The sequence below is a fragment of the Prenolepis imparis genome, unplaced genomic scaffold (genome assembly GCF_030444845.1).
Source record: "Prenolepis imparis isolate NDT839.2.m4 unplaced genomic scaffold, iyPreImpa1.0 SCAF_3, whole genome shotgun sequence".
Taxonomy (NCBI): Eukaryota; Metazoa; Arthropoda; class Insecta; order Hymenoptera; family Formicidae; genus Prenolepis; species Prenolepis imparis.
In genome coordinates this window covers 10,144,307-10,166,107 of record NW_028141161.1, presented here as the reverse complement: position 1 = coordinate 10,166,107, position 21,801 = coordinate 10,144,307, and the positions used below count along the sequence as shown (strand labels likewise).

The following is a 21,801-nucleotide window of genomic DNA, read 5'->3' as shown; positions in this document are numbered from 1 at the left end:
AATATTTCAAACTCTCTACGCAAAGTTGCGCTGGAAAATTCCGCGATTAGCCTCTAGGGACTTTAGAGAATGCTCGACTGTGATTCGTCGATTAGCTTACGGCGAGAGGGAGAGAGCGCGTGTCGATATGCGCGCGCGTTCGACTTTAACCTTCAAGTGGCGCTGCGTCACGTGGTCGCGCGGCGGTCGGAATTCGGCGGCGCGGAGTGGGGGTGAGTGGTGGGGGGTGCGCCGTGCGCCGCGCGCGCATCCCCCCACCACTCACCCCCACTCCGCGCCGCCGAATTCCGACCGCCGCGCGACCACGTGACGCAGCGCCACTTGAAGGTGAAAGTCGAACGCGCGCGCATATCGGTGGCTGATGTTCCATCTACGTATTTTATTACTGTGGGGCGTGTTTTTATTCCTCCTTCCTACTGTTATGGCACGTGAATTTTTCAATCATTTCTATCATTTGAATCATTTGATTGATCAGAGCGAAAGAGATAAGGATTTCTCCATCCCGATATATCGATCAAATATTTGTAGCGTCAGTTTAAGCGTTAATTTAATTTAATCTCATTGTCAGTTGTATATCAAATGCATTAGTTGCACTTTGTATATACCGGTGAGCGAAGTGAAGTTAACTAGTTACTGTTTGATTTAATTTTAATATAATAGCAACAAATAGAGAAGATTCTTTTGATAATAAATAAATAGTAGATAATCTTCGAGAAAATCATTATGATCATCATTGACCGATCAATGCAATGAAATACTATCTCAAGTTAGTATTAAAATTAATTAACATTTTCGCAGCATTTCGACGGTAAACAAGTGTTTAATTTTAATATTTTTTGATCGGCTCGTACAATTGTATATTTAGCGCGATATACGTTGTTATTTGAAACTTGGAGCCTATATAACGACGTCCAATCAAACGATCGCATTAGGGACGCGCACATCGAGGGAGCTTTGTCATTGGTCGGCGACAAAATAGGCGCGCAAGCATGGCCAAGCCAAGCTGCTTCATGCCAGGCCTACTGAGTCCTTTCCAGTTTGCATTAGTGTTAAAATAATATCGCTCGAAAGCACGAAATCAATCAACGTTTGAAATAATTCAAGTGCATTTGTGGACAAATAGATTCTGTCGCAAGAAACGTGAAGATCGGGAATTCAAATGTCACCCAGGCGAACTCGCGCAGGTGAGATGAAAATATGTGTATTTCTTCTCGATTAGAATCAAGAAAGAAAATACAAGGTTATGACCTTTCTCATGTTTGCATTATTTTGTCATCGCGTGTGTTTTGAAAATTCGAGATTTTGATATTCTTCCTTTCGATATGATGTCATCACTTCAGTGACTGAATGTCTTTAAAGCTTCGTGCTTTCTCGCAAGTTTTTCGTTGCGAAAAGGATTTTAAGGTGAGCTGTTATTTTCCAGCAATAGCGGGACAATCTGCTGTTTCCACCAGATCTAGGCAAAAAATAAATAATGCGAACGAAGATACAGAAATGATACAACGAACTAGGCAGTCGCAGAGAAGAGAAAAGTCTTTGGAAGCTACTGCTAAGCAAAGTGCCAGAAAAAAATCATCCGATGTAAAGGTAATGTTAAGAAAGTCTGCAAAAAAGAAAACTCGCCGGAGACTTAGCTTAACTCAAGAAGCAGAAAATGAGGATAAATTCACACTACAAAATCAGAACATGGATACTAATGAATCGATCAAAATACTAAGAGATAGGCATAATAAAACACCTATGACAGAACATATTAAACATAATCTTTCTCGATCAAGTACTTCAGAAGATGTAGATTCAGTTAAAATGCTTAATAAAAAATTACAACGAAAAACTGCTGTCACAGATGTAAAAAATTCATCTGTTAATGTCACACCCAAAAGTACACCGCCTAAGCTTAGTCTTACTCCTCATAGATCTAAGAAAACTCCAAAAAAATCACCAATTTCTTTAGGCTCTCCAAAGACACATTCAATAACTGTCCCAAGGCTATTTAAAAGTCCAAGAAAATTGTCTCTCCTTACCAAATCTGAAGAGAATTTAAATAAATCAGATGAGTCTCATAATGAAAAGTTGGAAAAAACTAAAAAAGATCAATTAAACAAATCTTCTAAGTCGCACAAGAGCTTAACACCACAAAGTAAACACAGGAAGTCTGGTATCAATTTAAAGACAATTGTACGTAAATTCTCAAAATCTCCAAAAATAGTATTGAGGTCTCCAAAATCAAAGAAGTCAAAGTCGCGTAAATTGAAGTTATTATCTCCATCTCAAAAAGTTAGAAAGAATTCATTAAGAACATCTACATCTGATACAACACCAGATTTTGATGCTGCAAAGTCAAAGATTAGCATAAAAAAGTCTCCTAAAGAAAAGAATGTATCAGGAGTCAATCGTCAATTAATAAAGACACTGACAATTTCACAAGAGAAAGATGTGCTAACAGAACCAATAGTGTTATTAAAGAGACTATCACCCGAAAGAATACAGAATATGTCAACGGCTGCTAATAAAATTCAATCAAAAACTTCAATCACAATAAGGTCTCCTTTAATCAATACAAGGAACAGTTTCAAAGTATTAACAACTTCTGCTGGATCAGATATGTCTGTTAATAGAAATTCTAACACTAAATTACAGAATAGTAATGCAGAAAAACTCACTAATAGAGTGTCGCCAAGAATTAAACATAATACATTGATACAAGGAAAAGATAGATTATCTATATCTTTAATATCATCCACTCCTCGAGAAGAGACGATACCATTAATAGATATGAATTTGACATCCAATACACCTATTATAAATGAAGATAATACATCTAGTATTAGATCACGACGTAAAAATCAATCCAATCTAATCCAGTCTGATGTAATGCATAAGAGTACAGCCATTGAAAATATATCTAAACCTTCTCTATATGATAAAGATATTAGTGATGCTAGTCAATTTCACATTTCAAATGTTACAAAAGAAGACACTACTTATGAAAAGGATAGTTTAATAACGCCGGAAAAGAAGCAGGAAAACGAAAAGCGTAATACCTATGAATTGGAACAACCGCAAACACTAAGTCTACGACAGATGATCAAAAAACGTACTTCAACAGACGCAAATTTAAGCTCTAGAGAAAATTTAAAAAGAACTAAAGTACATTTTGCAGATGAAAAATTTGACACAAGCAATGCGAACTCAATTAATAATTTGAGTGGATCAAACATATCACACAATGTTAATATGCAAAATAATATTATAAATTCAGCGCACAAATCGAGAAAGATTGAAATGCCAACATTTAGCCAAAACTCGTTAGTTTCTTCTTTCAAGACGAGATCAAGTCCAAGAACAAATATAGTTACACCGCGAATTCAACTAAATAAAATTCAAGTCACACCGAAACCTTTTACATTAATAGAAAATAAATCAGGTAAGATAAAATAAAAAATTGCCCATATATTATATTTATTTTATGATTCTAATAAACACGAATTTATTTACAGAGAAAAAATCGTCCACGAAAAAAGTACCAAATTTTGGAAAGATACATGAACAAATGTTTGCTAAGTCAGAATCACTCGTGGATGCAAAGAAACGTTTGGAAGCTAGACACTTGGCATTCTGTAATTTGATAACATTTATTATTCTTTATACATCGATAAAATTTATATATATATATATATTTTTTTTTAACTTTATACAATTATTTGTTATAGCTGCGAAGAAAGTTCTTCCAAAATTAGATACAAAGAAGCAAGAGAAGAAACCATTGCCAACTGACACAAAAGATGGCACTCACAATAGATTCGGTTTCAAGCTGAGAAAGAACGAAGCTACACACGTTATATTGAAAAAGCAAATTTCCTTTTCAAGGTACGTCAAATTTCAAGAAAAAATTATGTAATTACACATGCACAGCTTATTCGCAACAGTAATATAACTTAATCAGTTTGTTTTTTATTAAGATAATTTAAGTTTTTCTAGTTTATTAATTGCTAAAATTGTAAAAGGACTTAAATCTTATTATAAATATTAAATTAATCATCTAGATTTATGTAAAAAATTTCAAAATTTTACAATATGATATAAATATTTGCAGACACAAGCAGCAACAGGAAACACGGATGACACTGAAGGGTGTACGAATGAATCGACGCTTTGAATTGCAAATGAAAGCTCGCAATTTAAATCCATGAAGATCTGTATGTTATATGATATTATGTAGTTCGAGCTTTTGATAATGTATTTTTTGCACAAGTTTTCATACATCAAGAAGATAAAACTTGTGCAACGAAAACTTTAAAAGTTTTACAAGATATACTTTGTATATTTTATTCCACATTCATTTATTATGTACAAATCAATAACATACTCAAAGAGACTTACTTTTTTTTTGCAAATTGATATAATGATTCATCTATGCATATAGGAAAAACAAAATTGTGAGTTCTGTATTAGAATAAAAAATGAAAAATAGCATATGATATATATGCTTCTTGATATTTATATATAATAAATGAATGTGGCATAAAATATGCAAAGTATATCTTATAAAAATTTCAAAGTTTCCTTTGAACAAGTTGTACTTTCTTGAGGTATGAAAACATTTTGTTAATTTATATTGACTTACTGTTAAAAATAAGTTAATACAAATGAAAACATTTTTGCCAATTTACTTTTAAAAGTAAGTTCATACACATTAGTAAAAATGTTTTCATATTTCAAAAAAGTAAAACTTGTGCAAAGAAAACTTTTAAAAAAATTTTACAAGATATATTTGCATATTCTATTCTATATTCATTTATTATGTATAATGTATATCATATGCTGTCCTTTATTTTTTATTTTAATATAAAACTCACAATTTTGTTTTCATCATACGCAAGGTGAATTGATATATCAATTCGTAAAGAAAAATAAAAATTTGTTTAACTTATTAATGTTATTGGTTTGTATATAGGGACAACAAATGATTTGATAGTTTATAAAATAAAATTCTAATATAATTTAAGATAAACATTCTATAATGATATTTTAAAGAATAGTCACATTAAACTGTTGATCACTTTTTCGAGATTTCAGCAAGTCATTTCAAGACTGAACTTTCAAAAGATAATCTATTAAAGAAACAATTTATGTATATGTATTATACATTTTATCTATTATATATATATATATAAAATAGATAAAATATATATATACATATATGTTTTATATATTTAAAAATATCTTTAGAGAACAAGTTGATAGAAAGAAAAAGAATGACATAGTATCTCAATATAGATAGCCATAGAATTAAAAAAAAACAATAGAAGAATATAAGAGCAAATATTGGTATCTTCTTCTATTAGCAATTTTATCAGAAGCTATGTAAACGCGGTCTGAGAAAGCATGATACACGTGTTGCACATGCGTGCATAACACACATGCACACGTCTGTGAGATGCGCTGGCACACACAAGTCAAGGTGGCCACAACATGAGGGAAAAATCGCGATGATCAAATGGCTGTCATCGCTTTTTACGACAGATGTTTTGCGTGATTAATCAATTCTGTTAATTCGCGATCTCGCGTGCACGAATGTACCAGACGAGCTCTCTCGTCTCTTGAATCTCGCGCGACTCGGAGCACGCGTCATCGCCCTGTGTCATCTTCCGAATTGTATAAAAACTTTCGTCAGAAACCTAGCGCAGACAGAGAGCGAACGAGCAATCGAAGAGAGAAGAACGCGATTCGTCAAATGTCTCGCCGACGAAACGGTTAGATATCTTTGGTGAAGAGAGAAAGAGAGAGAGACACAAGACTTGGAGCCAGCTGGTTTTGCGAGCAGCCCGTCGTGGGATCATCGTGTACACGAAGAAGGCATCGTCCGCGAAGTGTCGTGAAGTGATAATATCGCTCGGGGAGTCCAGTGGCGGACATCGCACGACATCGCCGAGCTATCAACCACAATGGCAAAGACGTATGATTATTTATTCAAGTTGTTGCTGATCGGCGACTCCGGCGTGGGGAAGACCTGCGTGCTATTCCGATTCTCCGAGGACGCGTTCAACACGACCTTCATCTCCACCATCGGTATGCGTGAGACACGTCGTTCTCTTCTTCTCCCCCCCCCTCTCTCCTCCCATCTCTATCATTTAATCGTCTTCGTCGTCGCGCGCGATTCCCAGGGTGTGTCTCGAAAAACGGACTACATTAGACAAAGAGCACATTATGTCGAGCTCCTCACAGTAACGTGATTCATCCTGCACTATATACTAGTGTTGTTACTTGCTTGTATCTGTCTCTCCACATTCTTGAGAGTGCTTCTTGATTGATGATTTTGTTGTTACGTTACAGGCATTGACTTTAAGATTCGTACCATCGAATTGGACGGCAAGAAAATTAAACTACAAATATGGTAAATATTACTTTGTGATGCTTTTCCTTCTTATTTCTGCCAATTAACTTGTGATTTACATTTGGAATATAAGATTTAATTTGACTACATTTTGGATATGTATACTTGTAGGGACACGGCTGGACAAGAGAGGTTTCGTACCATAACCACAGCCTACTATCGTGGCGCAATGGGAATTATGTTGGTGTATGATGTTACAAATGACAAAAGTTTTGAGAACATTAAAAACTGGATTCGAAATATAGAGGAAAACGCATCTGCGGATGTGGAAAAAATGTTATTAGGTAATAAGTGCGAGCTTACAGACAAGAGGCAAGTGACTAAGGAAAGGGGCGAGCAATTAGCTATCGAATATGGCATTAAATTTATGGAAACCTCGGCAAAATCTAGTATCAATGTTGAAGAGGCTTTTTATACTTTGGCACGTGATATCAAAGCAAAAATGGAAAAGAAATTGGTAAGAAAGCACGTAAATTTATACATATATTTCAATAAAATTAAGATTATTATGCTTATTATATCCAAATATGAATTATTCACTGATGATTCACTGATCACTGATATTCATATTTCACAATGTGTATATAAAAACTTTCACATTTAAAAACTTGCTATATAAATGTCAATAAATAGAGTAATATATAAATTAGAAATGCTTAATTGTATTCTTATAATACTAAATTAAGCATTAATTTTATGAATATAAACATTTTTCTTATATTACAAAATAACCACTGTTTCTGTTTCCTGTCTCTGTTTCTGTGTTTGGTGCTGGTCTATCTTGGCAGAAGGTAACTTTTCGTACACTGTTTTTAGTTAGTCCCTAATTCTTTATATAACAATTCATAAAGCATTGTGATCATGTTTTAACCACTGCATGTTTTATTATTAATCTATTGTGGTTCTTATCTAATTCTATCTATTCTTATTCTTAATTTATTTTAACTGAATTATATACACATACATTTCTGTTTGATAAACATGAAGAATATTGACTTTTTATTAATTAAATATGTATATTATTTAAAGAAACACTTTTCATATATTAAGCAAATGGACTTTGCATCTCTGATATTAATTTCAGTTTTTTATCTATTAATTTATTTTAACAGTATTATATACACATACATTTCTGTTTGATATATATGAAGGATATTGACTTTATATTAATTAAATATGTATATTATTTAAGAAAACACTTTTCATATATTAAGCAAATGGACTTTGCACCTCTGATATTAATTTCAGTCTATGCTTTTATGTGTGCATGTGCACGCGTGTGTATGCGTGTGTGTGCATGTGTGTGTGCGCACGCGCGTGAAGAATAAATGCATTTTTTTATATTATTTATGTTACACTTTAATTTTGTTTTATATTTAATTTTATATTACATTATTCATATTAACATATTTCATAATTAATATTTCTAATAATATTACTTATTTGTAATAATATTCATGTCATGTGCTTTCATTTTATTAACATTTATATACATCAAATAATTGTGCATTAAATGTACAATGTTAATTATAAAACAACAATGTTATGTTATGTATCTCATTGTCATGTTCTTTTATTTTCTGCAGGAAGCATCGAATCCACCGAAAGGCGGTGGTCATCAATTGAAAGCTTCAGAACCACAGAGGAAGCCACCCAGTTGGCTCGCACGTTGTACTATACTCTGACCCTCCAAATATTTTCAATTGTTCAGCGAGAAGACACATCTATTTGCTATCATTATTTACTTATGTTCATTTCGTCGAACAAAACCAATGTTTTGTGGAACTTTTCATGTCCCAAGTATTGGGTTTAGTGGGTTTACTCCTTGACAATGAAAGATTCACAATTGTATTAAAAATTCAGAAATTATTTGCATGTATTTTTTGCCGAAAAACCCTCAGAGGAGAAAATATATATTAGGATTTTCTATTTTGTTACACATAAAAAAGAGCGTATTCGTACATTTTAATAAAATTATTACAATTTGCGCTCTCCAATTTGTTAACCACTATAATTAAACGAATTTATGTACAGATGATAGTTTTGTGATAAATATATTAATTATTATAATATTAATAATAATATATTAAGATTATAATATTAATATATTAATATTAATATATTAAGATTTAATGTTCTTATCAAGCTATTTCGAAAATTATGATATAATTTATTAAATCAGTTAAAAATTGCTCTATATGTGATATATTAAACACACAATACATTTCTCCTCTGGTGTTTTTACACATATTCAATGGATATGATCGAAAGATGGATTAGAACTGTAGCGCGGATTTCTTTGTGACAGTCGGCGCAATTTTTTTATTGGAAAAACTTAATGTTGAATATAAAAGTATATATTAATTTTATGGCAATGGGATAAAGTATAATTTTTTTCATGCACACAAAATTTTGTACTGTTTCAAGATGATTTACGTCGTGTGTGTTTTTTGGAGGACTATGTGTCTATAAGAATATACATAGAAACATACATCACACATTGTGCAACATCACATAGAATGAGTAAAAATAAAAAAAAAATAAATAAGATTAAGCAGTATATAGGTATCACAACCGTTTTTATACTGTTATTAAGCAGATATAGCTTTTTCACAAAATTAACGGGAAAACGTAAAGTCTATTAGAGCATTAATTATGATGTAATTAAAATGCCTTGTGACGAATTAAATAAGAACTCTATAGACAATTTTGTTATATCACAAATAGTCATAGGATTTTATTAGCTCTAAAAAAACGAAGTTTGTTTTTCGATGGAATTATTTTTTTATAGAGGTAGATTCACGCGCGTTTACGAGGATCTGCAGCAAAAAAAAATCTCTTTTAATCGCTGGTTGTCATGATATGCAAAGTTTACATTTTTACTTGCAAGACTTAAGTTGCATTTTTACCATCAGAACTTGTTCAACTTATACTTAAACAAAACTTATACAAAACGATTATTATAATACATTTTTTATTAATCATGTATATATATACATGTTTCAGTGTATTTATTAATTAGTGTAAGAAATCCTATCCTGTTATTTTTCATGTGAATTGTAGTAAATATTTATTTTTCAGACGAACATCGTATTTTACAAGTTTGAATTCTACGTTTTTGATGACATCGAAGCTAGCATATATTCCAAATTTTTAATTTTTGCTTCATTCTTTTGATGTATCGCGTGCGTGCATAATCCCACAATTTGTAAACGTTGATTAAGGTCGACAACCGCTTCACAGGATTTTTGCAGATGTTGATGCTCTTGTGAAAGTTTCGTGATTTTGCTGAAATCAATCATGAATTTCATGTATGTACTAATAATTATCGTTAAAGCGATATAAAATTAAATCTTGCTTTATTACTGACATTGCTTCGTTGCAAAAAAATTGGATTGTAAATCAATCGAAGAATCTATCATTAAAATCAAGATAAATCAAGACTGAAAATCACATGTATTTACGTGTATTAAAATGTACGTGTATGTATATTGAAAGTAAGATTATATAACATAATATTATACGTAATATGTGATATTTTTTATATATTTGTTATGTGAGACTAATAAGATTTCTTTTTTTTTTTTTAGATGAACGCCTCATCATGAGAATAATTTGCAATATATAATGGATCGAGACAAATTTATTCTTGACGAGGTCAAACTTACTGATCGATAGCGGTAACAGTGCGCAAACTATCTTGTTCCAGTTCATTTAATGTTTGTTTCAATATCTGGTTGCTCTTGTCCTTTTGACGCAAATTCTCCTCTATGTTTTGAATTTTAATTTTACATTCGGTCTCGTACACCTTCGCAGTCGTAGCTTGATTCATCAGAGAGTCGTATTGTTTCGCTATCGCGTCATATTTGACTTGTAATTGAATGCTCTCGACCTGATTTTTCGTTTGCTGTTGCTGCAATTCGTTCACTGCATTCATAGCCGCTTTCAGTTGCATTCTTAACTCGTGAGAAATTCTGCGCTCTTTTTCAAGTTCTAACTCCGTACTATATAAAGTGTGACGAGTTTCCAGAAGTTCCTTTTGCATCACCTGCAGGGTATCCTGCACTCTCGAAAAACATATGCATAATACGAGATAGCCTGAGGTAAATTGTCGCATTGGTAATTAAATAAGCATTAAATATTGTAGAAAGAGAGCTTATTTCATAATGGGATATATAATAATTTTATAACTGCTTGTTAATCATTAAGGTTTCCATTTCGAAAAAAATCAGAAAATGATAGAAGTCCTGCATATTTGGATTATTTAAAAATTCCAAACAAAATCATTTTCTTGAAAACAAAAACTTATTACTCTTTTTTTTAATTATAAAAAAATGTATTCATATATGCTTTTTGGAATATTTAATTTAATTCGCGCGTTTATTATAATTTATTCTTTGAATATTTATCGAGATATTTTGCAATAACTTATACATAGGTATCATTATTATCTTTTACGTTTCTATTTAAACAGAATGTAATCCTTTAGAGATAATATATACATATGTATAGGCTCGCATATTATATATTATATATATAAAGAGGCTAAAGGTAGGCTTCAAGTGTTAATCAATATAACAGTCGTATTCACCGTATTATTTTGCAGCTCGTATAACTTTTCTCGAAATTGTCGTTCTAATTGAGAGATATCTTGTATGTTCGATGTCTTTATATTATCATTCATGATTGCTATATATTATCGTCTTAAAATGTAATTAATTGTTAATTAATTTAGAGCACATCTGAAGAGTTCTCTATTTTATTTGTTACATTAGTACCAACCACACGTTGGTCACCAACTTCAATTTAAAGGAAGCAGGTGGCAGATTTTTGAATAACTTCCAAGGACTTGAATAATAAATTATAATTACATAATGCTCTTCTAAATATGAAGTATTAATGAAGATCTACACGAGATATTTCCGACTTTTTTCTTGAATATGTAATATTTTTAAATTTTATAAATTTTAATTACATCGCACTTGTATTTCATTTTTCATATTTAAAAAATACTCGAATAATACATGAATGTCTCTCAATTTTCCATTCTTATACATTCTTCCACCATTGTATGAGACTATTAAAAAGAAAGATAGGTCACACAGATACTTAAAACGGGAACAAAATGATTCCGATCTCTTGTAATAACACTTCTATATAGGGTGCTTCATTTCTCTTTTTTACATTAATCAACATTTAAAGAATTCTTTCATTAAAATTTATTAATGCATTAATATATAGTGACTCTCTCAATATATAGTTTGAATTATTTAACTTTATGATCTAAATTTATAAATATTTTAATTAAACTGAAGACTTTATTCAATGTTTATTTGTATCATATAGATGACGCATAATAAATATATTGAATTAATATATATATATATATATATATATATATATATATTATATATGTATAATAAATAGTATTATTAAATGTAAAGGATTTCATGAGACTATTAGGAGATTGCTTTATAGAAAGTTTTTATTCATCATAAATGTTATAAATTCAGTATGCATTATCACCCGGTATATTCACAGAATTACAGATGTGGCGCATGGACCAAATGGAATTCGGATGTAAAAGCGGCAGCGACAGAGAGAGGAAGAGGAACAGAGGGAAGGTACAGGGGTGAATCGCATGCGCATCCCTCGGAATAGCGAAGTCTCGGCCACCCCCGCCGATTATGGATGTTTAGTATCGACGTTGTTGCTAGTGTGTCGTTGCTCACTCTCTCTTTCAGATTGCAGATTACAAATTTATAATTGTGTTACAGAGTGCGACGAAAATATCCGTGCCATTTTGCGAGAGATAAAATGAGCGAAATCGCGAGATGGATGACGGGGTACATCGCGGAAATGCGATTATGTGTCCGTCTCGCTACCACGACCCTACATTAGCATCCCTCGTCATCATTAATCATGGTCCTGTGTGATCGCGATCTACCAGGACACGAACAACATGCTGACGAGCGACGATTATTCGGAAAAGACGCGTGCACGTGTCGCGGTGATAGCGATTACGACGTTGCTTCTGCTCACGCTGAATATCAAATGCATGGGTAAATATATCAAGTGCCTTACACGCGATATTTTAATTTGAATCCTATCAAATCATTTTGCTCCGAAGAAATTACAGAGATATTAAAGAGTCAAGCTAAACGATTAATTAAAATAATTAAAAAATGTAGAATATCCTCGGATGTGTTTAGAACATCGTGTAATTAATTTTAATTTATAATTAGCTTCATATTATTTTATCTGCGTATGAAAATATATATATTATTTTCTATTCGTTCAGTTAGGGTGTAATATTGAAGGGGTAGCACGTGCTATCCCTTATTGCTTTATGGTCAACCGCGCGTGGATGGACCATGGCAACGTAATACCGGTTGTTTTGCGATGTGTACCATGAGATCTCAAATCGGATCGATCTTTAATTCGGTGTTCATCGCGCAAGCCGCTGTAAAACATGATCGATCTTCGGATGCTGTTGTGAGGGTGTGCGCGAGCGTGCGCGCACTAAAAGGCACAGTTTCAAATTCTCCGATTATATTTATCGTGTGTAGTTGCAGATACCGCCGACAGCTTGCAGCGGGGATGCAAATTAGAAGGCCTTCACCCCCTCCTTATCGTTACCTATAAAGAGATCACTATATCTGTAAGTATATTCTTGTGCTTTTCACTTCTTATTTATCGATTACGAAATTATTAATAATTTTTGATAAGTTTGATGATAGCAAGAAAAAAGTACTTGTAATAAAAACAAATATGAGATTTTTTATTATAAATATTTTAAAGATGGAGAGAATTTTAATATAGTTTTCTGAGAAATGAATTTTCGAATGAAAAATATTACAATAGAAAATATAAATGTTACAGGTAGACAAGATTACCGTACCTTACAACGAACGAATCACGGTGAGATGTCGAGAAGTAGGTAAATACAAACTCATCGGCGATCCTTTGTTACACTGCCGCAATGGTACATGGAACGGAAAGACACCTTATTGCATACCTACCACGGCCATTTCCAATTACAGTGGTATGTAATTAGTATCGCGATCGTATTTAAAATCCATCTAGAACACAAAGATTCGTCTAAAATAGAGACTTTTTAATTATACAGAAATATTATAACATTGTTAATCACTTCCTTATCATAGAAAAAAATATTGTGATCCTTTAAATACCTTTTGACACATTCCGTGGATATTTGCATGGTATCTTTAGAGAGGACGACAATTTTTAACGAGTCTTCCTTTCTTATTTCAATTGCTCACAATTAACAGAAACTGTACCACCGACCATCATGTTCGGTCTACCAGCCGGTTCGGCCGCCGTAGAGCCAACTGGTGCACTCGCCGTTTTCCCAGGAAGTATTTTGCATCTGGAATGCCTCTTTGCGAGAAAATTAGGCAATCCTGAATGGACATGGACCCCGACTGTTCGCCGATATCTGACAGGTAAATCGTGAGAGCTAAAAATTGTGAATTTAAGGCTCCTGGGTGCTCACCGCGGCCATATTGGATTGTGACGTCAGAGGCGAGAAAGCACACGCTGAAAATTCTTAGATGCCATTTTTTAATGAAAAGATATTTCGATTAAACAGCACTTCAGATGGCTTTAGCACACTCTTAAAAACCCCCGAAAACTATCCTTTTCCCTTTATAATCAATCAACATCTGTAAAATGATCGAGATATCAGACTTTGACATGCGGAATGACTGCGCATGTGCAAAGACCAGACGGACTGGGCTTCATAATATTACATTTTACAGCTGTTGATTGATTATAAAGGGGAAAGGATAGTTTTCGAGGTTTTTTAAAAAAGAGGTGCTAAAGCCATCTGAAGTGCTGTTTCATCGAAATATTTTTTATTTCGAAATGGCATCTAAGAAATTTTAGCGTGTGTTTTCTCGCCTCTGACGTCACGATTTCGACATGGTCGGCAAGGAGCCAGGAGCCTTAAACAAATATATATTCTCACATTTTTATATTATAAAATTTATTTTCATGTCTAAATCTCTAAATATCTTTTTAATTTTGCTATTAGAAGATAAGGAGATATAAATCTTAATATTGAGCAATTTCGCTTTTTATATTTTTAATAACGTATATTTTATTTTTATATTTATATTACACTCACATATTTCTTCTAGGATGGGCCATTGCTGCGCGGGAAAGAGACTGGAAATATCGCCTCTCGATATATTATGCCAAGCATCAGGATTCCGGGGTATACACGTGTTCTACGCCCAAAGGATTATCCAATTCTATACGAGTTCTTGTCATAGGTATGGTCACAAAATTTTGAAGAGAATATATTTAAAAAAGAAATACTTTGTCAATATATATATGCTTCTTAGAACATGTTGCATTAATATTGATCGTATTCAACAGAAGACAATAAAGTTTTCCAAGTGTCTTGTGATTTTAATTTTATTGTTTTTTTTACAGATGTTCAGTGTTCGGTATTAGCCGTTCCTGAACCCCCGTTAATTAGTCATATCGAAGGTAGCCGAATAGGAGATAGTGCAATTTTCGAGTGTCCAATGGGTTATAGATTAGAAGGTGCTTCCGCTATTACGTGTCAATACAACGGTACGAAATAAACACGCTTTTTTCGATAAATATTAATTTAAATATTATAATTAGAGATAAAAAAATATTATAATTAGATATGAATTTATATTTAAAAAAATGTTTTCTTTACAGGCAAATGGTCGGCGAATGTGCCACATTGCGAAGAAATCGAATGTCCAGCGATAGATATCACAGATAACCCGTTATTGAGTTTAATCGAGCACAATAACACTTACGGCGGACAAGTTGTTTTCACTTGTATGTGGGGACATAAGCTCTCTGGATCGCAAAGTATAAGATGCGAAGGAAATGGCAGATGGAATGGATCTATGCCAACTTGTCTTGGTAAAACAGTTATTTTGATCAATTTTATTAAGAAAAAACACAATTTCTTTATATTATACTTCTAAACGTGTGTGTATTTCATTTACATATATTATTTAAATATCTCTTTATAAGACTGCAGGATTTTAAGCATCTGAGAATTTTAAATATTAAATATTTGATTTAAACAACCCCTGTGAATACTTCTTAATTATAAAAATATAATCTTGAAAAAGAATTTTCAATTTCAGTGGATTTCAATTGTTCTTATTATCACGTTATTTAATAATTCATCTCAGTAAATCTTGCCACAGATAATAAATATACCTATTTAATAAATACTTAATAAAAAAATGACGTTTGCAGAAATCACTTGTCCAGTACCAGAAACGCCACGAAGTGGACGCATCATCGAGCAAATGCGATACTCTAACAAAAAACGATATCGCGCCCAAATGCCCCAAATATATAAAGTCGGTGCTTTAGTGAGATTCGCTTGTTTACCGGGTCATCAACTGATAGGGGAAGCGTCCATCATATGCACAGAAAACGGCACCTGGTCTCACCGTCCACCCGTATGTGAGTGTCCTTGTGATTAAGTTTACAATATTCTAACACTTTAAGTGCCATTGATAATTTATTAAGTAAGCGTTAATTTAAAAAATGTATTATATAATTTAGAAAAGATTGTCCCAATATTGTTCTATAATTTTATAAAAAATGATTTTATAGAAATTAATATATTTTTTGTATAAAATGCTTTCTCTTGAAAATTATTATTAATTTTTTTAACGATAAATACTAATCAATTTTGTGTGCAATATTCTAGGTAAAGTAAGGTGTCCTTACCCGGGTGATCCTCCTCATGGTCGAATCGCGCCTCTCAAGTTTTGGTACAAACCAGGAGACAACATACAGGTAAAATCAGCATTTAGCATAGTAATTATATAGATCAAGTTATAAAAAGTTAATTAGACTTTCCAAAATAAATTGTTTGAACATAATTCTGGAATTTACGTGGGTAGGTAACATGTTCGCCTGGCTATGTGACTCCCTTGGAACCAGTGAAGAAACCATCATGTCGAGAAAATGGCATTTGGAGCGCACCACCGCCTCCCTGTCGATCTTACAAAGAAGTGTGAACTTGAAAAGAGGTGTGAATGTGAGTTTTAAGTGCTATCGTGCTCTTTTTATCTTTCAACAAGAAAGCACATTTGATATTCATTACGGGTAGCGGACTAAGCGCATGACTAAGAGAAACGTGAAGAAACAGTCGCTTTGTTTCGAACGATAGACATGCTATGTAAAGTTAATGATCTTATCAGATGATGAATATAGCTGCAGTTTTATGAACCGACAAATAATCACGAATAGATCACTGGAAGGAAGTATCTTGTGTTAAACGTAGGCCACAAAACGACCAGTATTTTATTTATAGTTCTCTTCCAAATATACAACGATTTTAATAAAAATAAATCCCTTTTTAATAATAAATATTTTCTCACAGTTATTTCTATCTGTTTAATATTAAAGTGCAATACTGTGTGTGTCTTATATATCTTTCTGTACACAGAATACAGAATAGATACTAAACAAGTACTAAAATGTTAGCGACATAGTTACCGCTCTCGTTGCCATAATAACTACGATGTGCAATTAATTCAATCGGATAATGACAGTTATCTCGCGTGCATATGATGTGACATTTAATATTCGATGCTGCAGTCTATCAAAGGTCAAGGAGCATCGGAAAAATGGGTCGAACGACAGCTTCCAAAGAGATACAAATGGAAACATGGCTTACCAGGGACAAAATAAGTCGATATCGTGGAATTCTGAAGTTACATGGTTAGGAATAATTAAATATTATCGATTTTCTTATACGAATCGAAATAAAAATATATCTTCTATTTCTAACTGCTTCAAATAATAAGTGAATTAACAGAGGCTTTATTTTAGCATATCCTCTTAATAGTGCAAGTTTTATTCTTTAAAATCGACTATATATAATTCTATAAAATAGACAGATTTTTAGAAAAATAAAATTATCGCCGTATTATACTATTTTCATACAAATTGCTAGAATACCATCTTTTTGAACACACAGATAAAAGAGAACCTATATAAGAAAAAGAAATTGTCAATGTTTTATAAAAGATAAAGCTTTTTTCACGATGAGATCGTGATATAATTGACTTAATTATTTTCTGATTATCTGGATGTATCTAATTTCGTAATATATCTAGCACGCGATAAGAAACTGCAACTGTCGCAAGCTACAAAATTGAAATCAATAGTGTCGAAGAAGATCGCGTCTCTGGATCTAGACGTCAAAAGAGATCGCGAAATCATCACTGACTTGAGGGATGACGGTAAACGACGTATACTCGGATCGCTGGCCGACCACAGCCGACTGTTTTATTTGGCGTTTAATCGTCTGAAACCATCTGTAAGAATAGATCAACATTGTTTTTGAATCATCAAAATAATCCTTTTTTTTAAATCTGCTAAAAATATCTCTGGAAAAATTATAATTGAAATACGAATATCTCGTCTCACAGCAAATTTACTCGGCGGTGTATCAAGATTGCGATGTGAAACGTCGTCTCTTAGACAAACTTTACTGCGAGAGAAAGAAAAAATTACAGCGAGGTATCGAACTACAGGTAAAACTTGATTCTTACACAGCATAATGTATCGTATTATATGGTACATCTAGTAGCTAGTAAAATATATCTATGTATATACTCAATGAAATAGTACTCTGTATGCGTTTCGCGCAAACCTTGAGCTATAGACTAAAGATTTGTTCATTTGCTCTCGCGGATAGTCGAAACGCTGTGTTCTCTTAACCGAGCTCGAGGAGCGAAGCGAAGAATTACCGCACTGCGATCAGCAAAAATTGATAGCGAGTTTACAGCAATCCATCACGAAATATGACGCGGCGAAAGCGATATACTCTACGTACTACTCGATGTTAAATATCCTGAGAAAGGTAAATCTTTTCAATTTTGTGCCAGGTCATGAAATATACTCGTTCTCTCATTTCCTCGGAATCTTTATGTAGGACGCGATATTCTTCGTTACTCTATTAAATATTTTAAAAGAAGATCAATCTTCCCAATGTAAAGCGATGTTGAGGGTGACGGTGATGGGTCAGCTGGCGGCCGAGAATCTGGACGACGTTAGACAGAAATATAAACGAATGACTCGTGTCGTTTTGTATAATATGAAAATCAGAGAGCAAATGTTGAGCACCGTCCGCTGTCAAGTGGAAGATTTGTGGGCTTACGCACAATCGTTGGTTCGCGTCGAGGTGAGTAATTATAAATAAAATTGAATTCAATTCACAAAGATCTATTGATTATCTTCTTTTGTAAAAATGAAAAAAAATAACGCTTTCGCAATATATATATATATATATATATATATATATATATATATAAAACTTTGATTATAAGAAAAAATTTTCTCTAAATTAGTTAATTACAAATATTTAATTTATCTCTATAAATTAAATTTCACACAATGTAGTCTTTCTAATTGTCGAGTTAAAATATATGCTTTTTTTTCAATGACTTGTGCGACGAAAATAGAGACTTAATAGAATGTTTTCTTATTCGTGATAATTTACAGAGCGACCATATTTTTGCGAAAAAAGATACTGACGCATCTGCCGACAAAGTATTAGAAAGTCAATTAACGCATCTGGAAAATATCTGTGTTAAAGTACAAGAAACTTTACTCGTGCGCTCTTATTATGACTTATTATCAAGGTATTTAAAATATCCTGCAAACATATTGTTTATATATTTCCTGTATAATTGTTATATAAATTTATTTTCTTCCTGTAATTAGGCTTGAAACCCAATACGAACAGAAGATAGCTTTGCTGGTGCGATTAGATGCCAATATAAAGGATCGCGATCTTTTGTTAAACAAAAAGAATCATGCTTTAAACATCCTCGAGAACCTCAAGCATTTTACAAAAACTGCAGCAGAACAGTAATTAATTTGCTATACCTTTATCATTATAAAGCATTGAGCAAGACTAGAATAGAAAATAAATTGATTTAAAATTATTAATTAGCTTTAAACGTATTTTTACTTTATTTTATATAATGGTACTTTTCAATGGATTAAAAAATTTCAGGTATAAAATAAACGGTACACATGATATACTGGAACAAATCGAGATTGAGAAGAAACGCGAGAAGGATCTTAAAGAACAGAAAAAAACTCGCGGCGAATTATTAACAGATATCAGGGCAGCTTTACAAAATATGAATATGATGTTGCTCTGCATCAAACATAGCATCAAAATCGCGAAGAAGCTACCCAAAGACGTGAATAAGAATATGCTGAAAGAAAGTATAATCCTCAATGATAGAGAAGATGCGGAAGATATGCTACTTGAACTCGAAGGAATGGATACTGATGGTATAAAAAATATATATAAAATATAGAATTATAAAAATTGAATATGAATATTTTCTCTCTCCGTATAACTTCAATTCATTCATTCATTTTAATTTTGCAGTTTTGGTACTATTATCAAAAGTTAGTCGGAAAATAGGCATCCTCTTCGGCATGAGCAATTTCGATCTCGAGCAGGAAAAGGAAAATAGAGCACGGGATCTCTATCAAACTTATGTATCGAAATATACTTCCAATTTTATATTCGGAACTGGTGAAGAAGAACCGATTGGTAAATATTATTATTATATATTCTACACATTTTTGTCTAACATACCAATAATCTTTCATTGATCGATATCCGTATAAATCACATGATTTTACAGGACTACTGGTTGAACCTGAGGTGGTTGACGTCACCATTCCGACGCGAACAGACATCAAACTCCATAGCAGACAAATTATAGAGGCACATCTGAAACTGGAATAAATTATCGTGTCAAATCTATCATAATAAAACGCGATAATTCAAAATAATTTTTGTTTATTGTACAGTAAGTATTTACCATTTTATATCAATCTAATATTCGGTAAGATCGTTAACACGACCCTGTCCTCTGAACTTCTTTGTTATCTCGAATCTCAACCAGGAAGGCCTGTATTTCCATGCGTTATGAGCCAATGGGAATTTCAGTGGTGGCTCTGGTCCATTAAAAGGATGAACTTTCCTTAACTTCCTCAATAAGAACTCCTTCTTTATCTGCTTGGGATCACGATATTTGTCCAAATAAAGATTAAAAGGTTGTTTTAAGGGAAAGTACACCTGTTTTCTTATGTACGGTTTAGGAAAATTATACTGGAATACTGGAATTCTCGTTTTTAATGTGTCATAATAGAATTCCTTGAGGGAGAGGTCCCAATCTGATTGGAAAAATGCTAAACCAGTAGGTGTCATTTGATCCTGATATTTTCTATAAAATTCTAGTGTTTTCCAGTTTCGTTCCTCCAGATTCAAACAGGGCTTTGTTCTTTTATATTCTGAGAAATCTATGTGACAGTCCTGTTTGTACAATACAAAGATATATCTGCAGTATCCAATTCCATATGGTGCTATTGGTCTCAGATAATCCACCAGTTCTTCTCCTTCTTTCACACGATTGCCAGGAATGTTGCCAATAAACCAATGGCAATATTCATTGTCTGCGCTGGTCAAATTGCCATCCGGTGTAGTCATTATCAGGGTCCACAGTGATCCATCCTCTGCATCGTACTCTATCTTAGGTGCATTAGAAGCTTCGTTCGGCTTGATCACATTACCATTATAAACTCTGACCAATTTGTCATCTTCCAGCTCGTAGCTTATGTCTAATGGAACAGTCGGCATGAAGTAGGCATCTCCATACAAATGTTTGTAGACACCATAATGTTCCGCTATTCTATGAATGTGAAAGGACCCCTCAGTTTTTAACCAGTCTTGTCGCATTTTTTGCAGGTCTATCGATAGCTTCCTGGTGCGCGAGGCTCTTTCCAGGTCAGGATTTCTTCTAAGCGCGATAATCTCGTTCATCCAGGCGCTCGTTATCGTTTGTCTGGTGACTTTGGACACCGGGAAGCCGATGTCCACCTTGAAACTCAACGTTGGATCCTCTCGCTCAAGTTGGATCTCCTCAAGACGTTGCTGCAAATTACGTGCGATCGTCGGTGGTTTTCCACGCATTCGATGACCATGACGAACGTGTTGACTCCTCGGAGTTAGAAGATCATTGACTAAACAGCGAAAGAGCTTGATGGACATGTCGTGCTTCGAGTCACGCGAACGAGATAATCAATGACATATTCTGTTTTTCACTCCAGCGGCTACGAGAACTCGTCTACGACAGGTTAGAGTTTGGTTATATTAGGTTATATTAGGTTAAGGATACAAAATTCCCGTCAAGCATCAACTATGAATATACAAGATGGTCGTCTACAATTTAAAAACAGATAGGATCCTCATGCTCGTAAGAGCAGCTTCATGAAAACGTGGCTTAATTTCTACATCTCTGCGATCAGCCGGCAGATGATGTCAGTGACGTAAA

The 21,801-nt window shown here is 33.2% G+C and overlaps 5 protein-coding genes across 9 annotated transcripts; 3 read left to right on the top strand and 2 right to left on the bottom strand.

Moving 5' to 3' along the window:
- The first annotated feature begins 347 nt into the window (after positions 1-347).
- LOC145933358 (uncharacterized) lies at positions 348-4,528 on the top strand. The gene is made up of 5 exons (XM_083032982.1): positions 348-1,184; positions 1,424-3,427; positions 3,501-3,620; positions 3,714-3,870; positions 4,097-4,528. Exons 1-5 carry the CDS (start codon positions 1,160-1,162, stop codon positions 4,191-4,193), a joined length of 2,403 nt encoding a protein of 800 aa, XP_082889108.1. The 5' UTR covers positions 348-1,159; the 3' UTR covers positions 4,194-4,528.
- Positions 4,529-5,377: 849 nt separating this feature from the next.
- On the top strand, positions 5,378-9,385 carry Rab8 (RAS oncogene family member Rab8). The gene is made up of 4 exons (XM_083033002.1): positions 5,378-6,072; positions 6,337-6,397; positions 6,509-6,854; positions 7,984-9,385. The coding sequence occupies exons 1-4, from the start codon at positions 5,949-5,951 to the stop codon at positions 8,080-8,082; spliced, it is 630 nt and encodes a 209-aa protein (XP_082889128.1). The 5' UTR covers positions 5,378-5,948; the 3' UTR covers positions 8,083-9,385.
- Positions 9,386-9,507: 122 nt separating this feature from the next.
- Positions 9,508-11,128, bottom strand: LOC145934337 (uncharacterized). Its single transcript, XM_083034698.1, has 3 exons — positions 10,989-11,128; positions 10,066-10,457; positions 9,508-9,685 (listed from the first exon to the last, which is right to left on the bottom strand). The coding sequence occupies exons 1-3, from the start codon at positions 11,079-11,081 to the stop codon at positions 9,508-9,510; spliced, it is 663 nt and encodes a 220-aa protein (XP_082890824.1). The 5' UTR covers positions 11,082-11,128.
- LOC145933362 (locomotion-related protein Hikaru genki-like) lies at positions 10,364-20,267 on the top strand. Of its 5 annotated transcripts, XM_083032989.1 has the most exons (12): positions 16,137-16,225; positions 16,333-16,469; positions 17,033-17,155; positions 17,554-17,756; positions 17,869-17,973; positions 18,138-18,302; positions 18,375-18,623; positions 18,944-19,083; positions 19,166-19,312; positions 19,461-19,747; positions 19,848-20,015; positions 20,110-20,267. In XM_083032989.1, exons 2-12 carry the CDS (start codon positions 16,397-16,399, stop codon positions 20,211-20,213), a joined length of 1,764 nt encoding a protein of 587 aa, XP_082889115.1. In that variant the 5' UTR covers positions 16,137-16,225; positions 16,333-16,396; the 3' UTR covers positions 20,214-20,267. The 5 variants fall into 5 exon arrangements, with proteins under 5 accessions (XP_082889117.1, XP_082889116.1, XP_082889119.1 ...); XM_083032991.1 differs by lacking the exons at positions 17,033-17,155; positions 17,554-17,756; positions 17,869-17,973; ... (5 more) ...; positions 19,848-20,015; positions 20,110-20,267 and adding exons at positions 10,364-10,500; positions 11,947-12,459; positions 12,967-13,058; ... (4 more) ...; positions 15,116-15,328; positions 15,674-15,886 and having other exon boundaries at positions 16,333-16,801; XM_083032990.1 differs by lacking the exons at positions 17,033-17,155; positions 17,554-17,756; positions 17,869-17,973; ... (5 more) ...; positions 19,848-20,015; positions 20,110-20,267 and adding exons at positions 10,370-10,500; positions 11,939-12,459; positions 12,967-13,058; ... (4 more) ...; positions 15,116-15,328; positions 15,674-15,886 and having other exon boundaries at positions 16,333-16,801.
- Positions 20,068-21,654, bottom strand: Mrpl38 (mitochondrial ribosomal protein L38). The gene is made up of 2 exons (XM_083032996.1): positions 20,290-21,654; positions 20,068-20,204 (listed from the first exon to the last, which is right to left on the bottom strand). The coding sequence occupies exon 1, from the start codon at positions 21,516-21,518 to the stop codon at positions 20,304-20,306; it is 1,215 nt and encodes a 404-aa protein (XP_082889122.1). The 5' UTR covers positions 21,519-21,654; the 3' UTR covers positions 20,068-20,204; positions 20,290-20,303.
- Between the last annotated feature and the right edge of the window lie 147 nt (positions 21,655-21,801).

Coding starts and splice junctions, on each gene's coding strand:
- Mrpl38 (XM_083032996.1), bottom strand. CDS start 21,518: ATGTCCATCAAGCTCTTTCGCTGTTTAGTCAATGATCTTCTAACTCCG.
- LOC145933362 (XM_083032989.1), top strand. CDS start 16,397: ATGGCATTTGGAGCGCACCACCGCCTCCCTGTCGATCTTACAAAGAAG. Junction 17,974..18,137: donor AGCGAGGTATCGAACTACAG/GTAAAACTTGAT, acceptor TCTCGCGGATAG/TCGAAACGCTGTGTTCTCTT. Junction 20,016..20,109: donor TGGTGAAGAAGAACCGATTG/GTAAATATTATT, acceptor ATGATTTTACAG/GACTACTGGTTGAACCTGAG.
- LOC145934337 (XM_083034698.1), bottom strand. CDS start 11,081: ATGAATGATAATATAAAGACATCGAACATACAAGATATCTCTCAATTA. Junction 10,458..10,988: donor ACGAGCTGCAAAATAATACG/GTGAATACGACT, acceptor TCGAGAGTGCAG/GATACCCTGCAGGTGATGCA. Junction 9,686..10,065: donor ACTGTTACCGCTATCGATCA/GTAAGTTTGACC, acceptor GATTGATTTCAG/CAAAATCACGAAACTTTCAC.
- LOC145933358 (XM_083032982.1), top strand. CDS start 1,160: ATGTCACCCAGGCGAACTCGCGCAG. Junction 1,185..1,423: donor ACCCAGGCGAACTCGCGCAG/GTGAGATGAAAA, acceptor GTTATTTTCCAG/CAATAGCGGGACAATCTGCT. Junction 3,871..4,096: donor AAGCAAATTTCCTTTTCAAG/GTACGTCAAATT, acceptor AAATATTTGCAG/ACACAAGCAGCAACAGGAAA.
- Rab8 (XM_083033002.1), top strand. CDS start 5,949: ATGGCAAAGACGTATGATTATTTATTCAAGTTGTTGCTGATCGGCGAC. Junction 6,073..6,336: donor GACCTTCATCTCCACCATCG/GTATGCGTGAGA, acceptor GTTACGTTACAG/GCATTGACTTTAAGATTCGT. Junction 6,398..6,508: donor AAAATTAAACTACAAATATG/GTAAATATTACT, acceptor GTATACTTGTAG/GGACACGGCTGGACAAGAGA.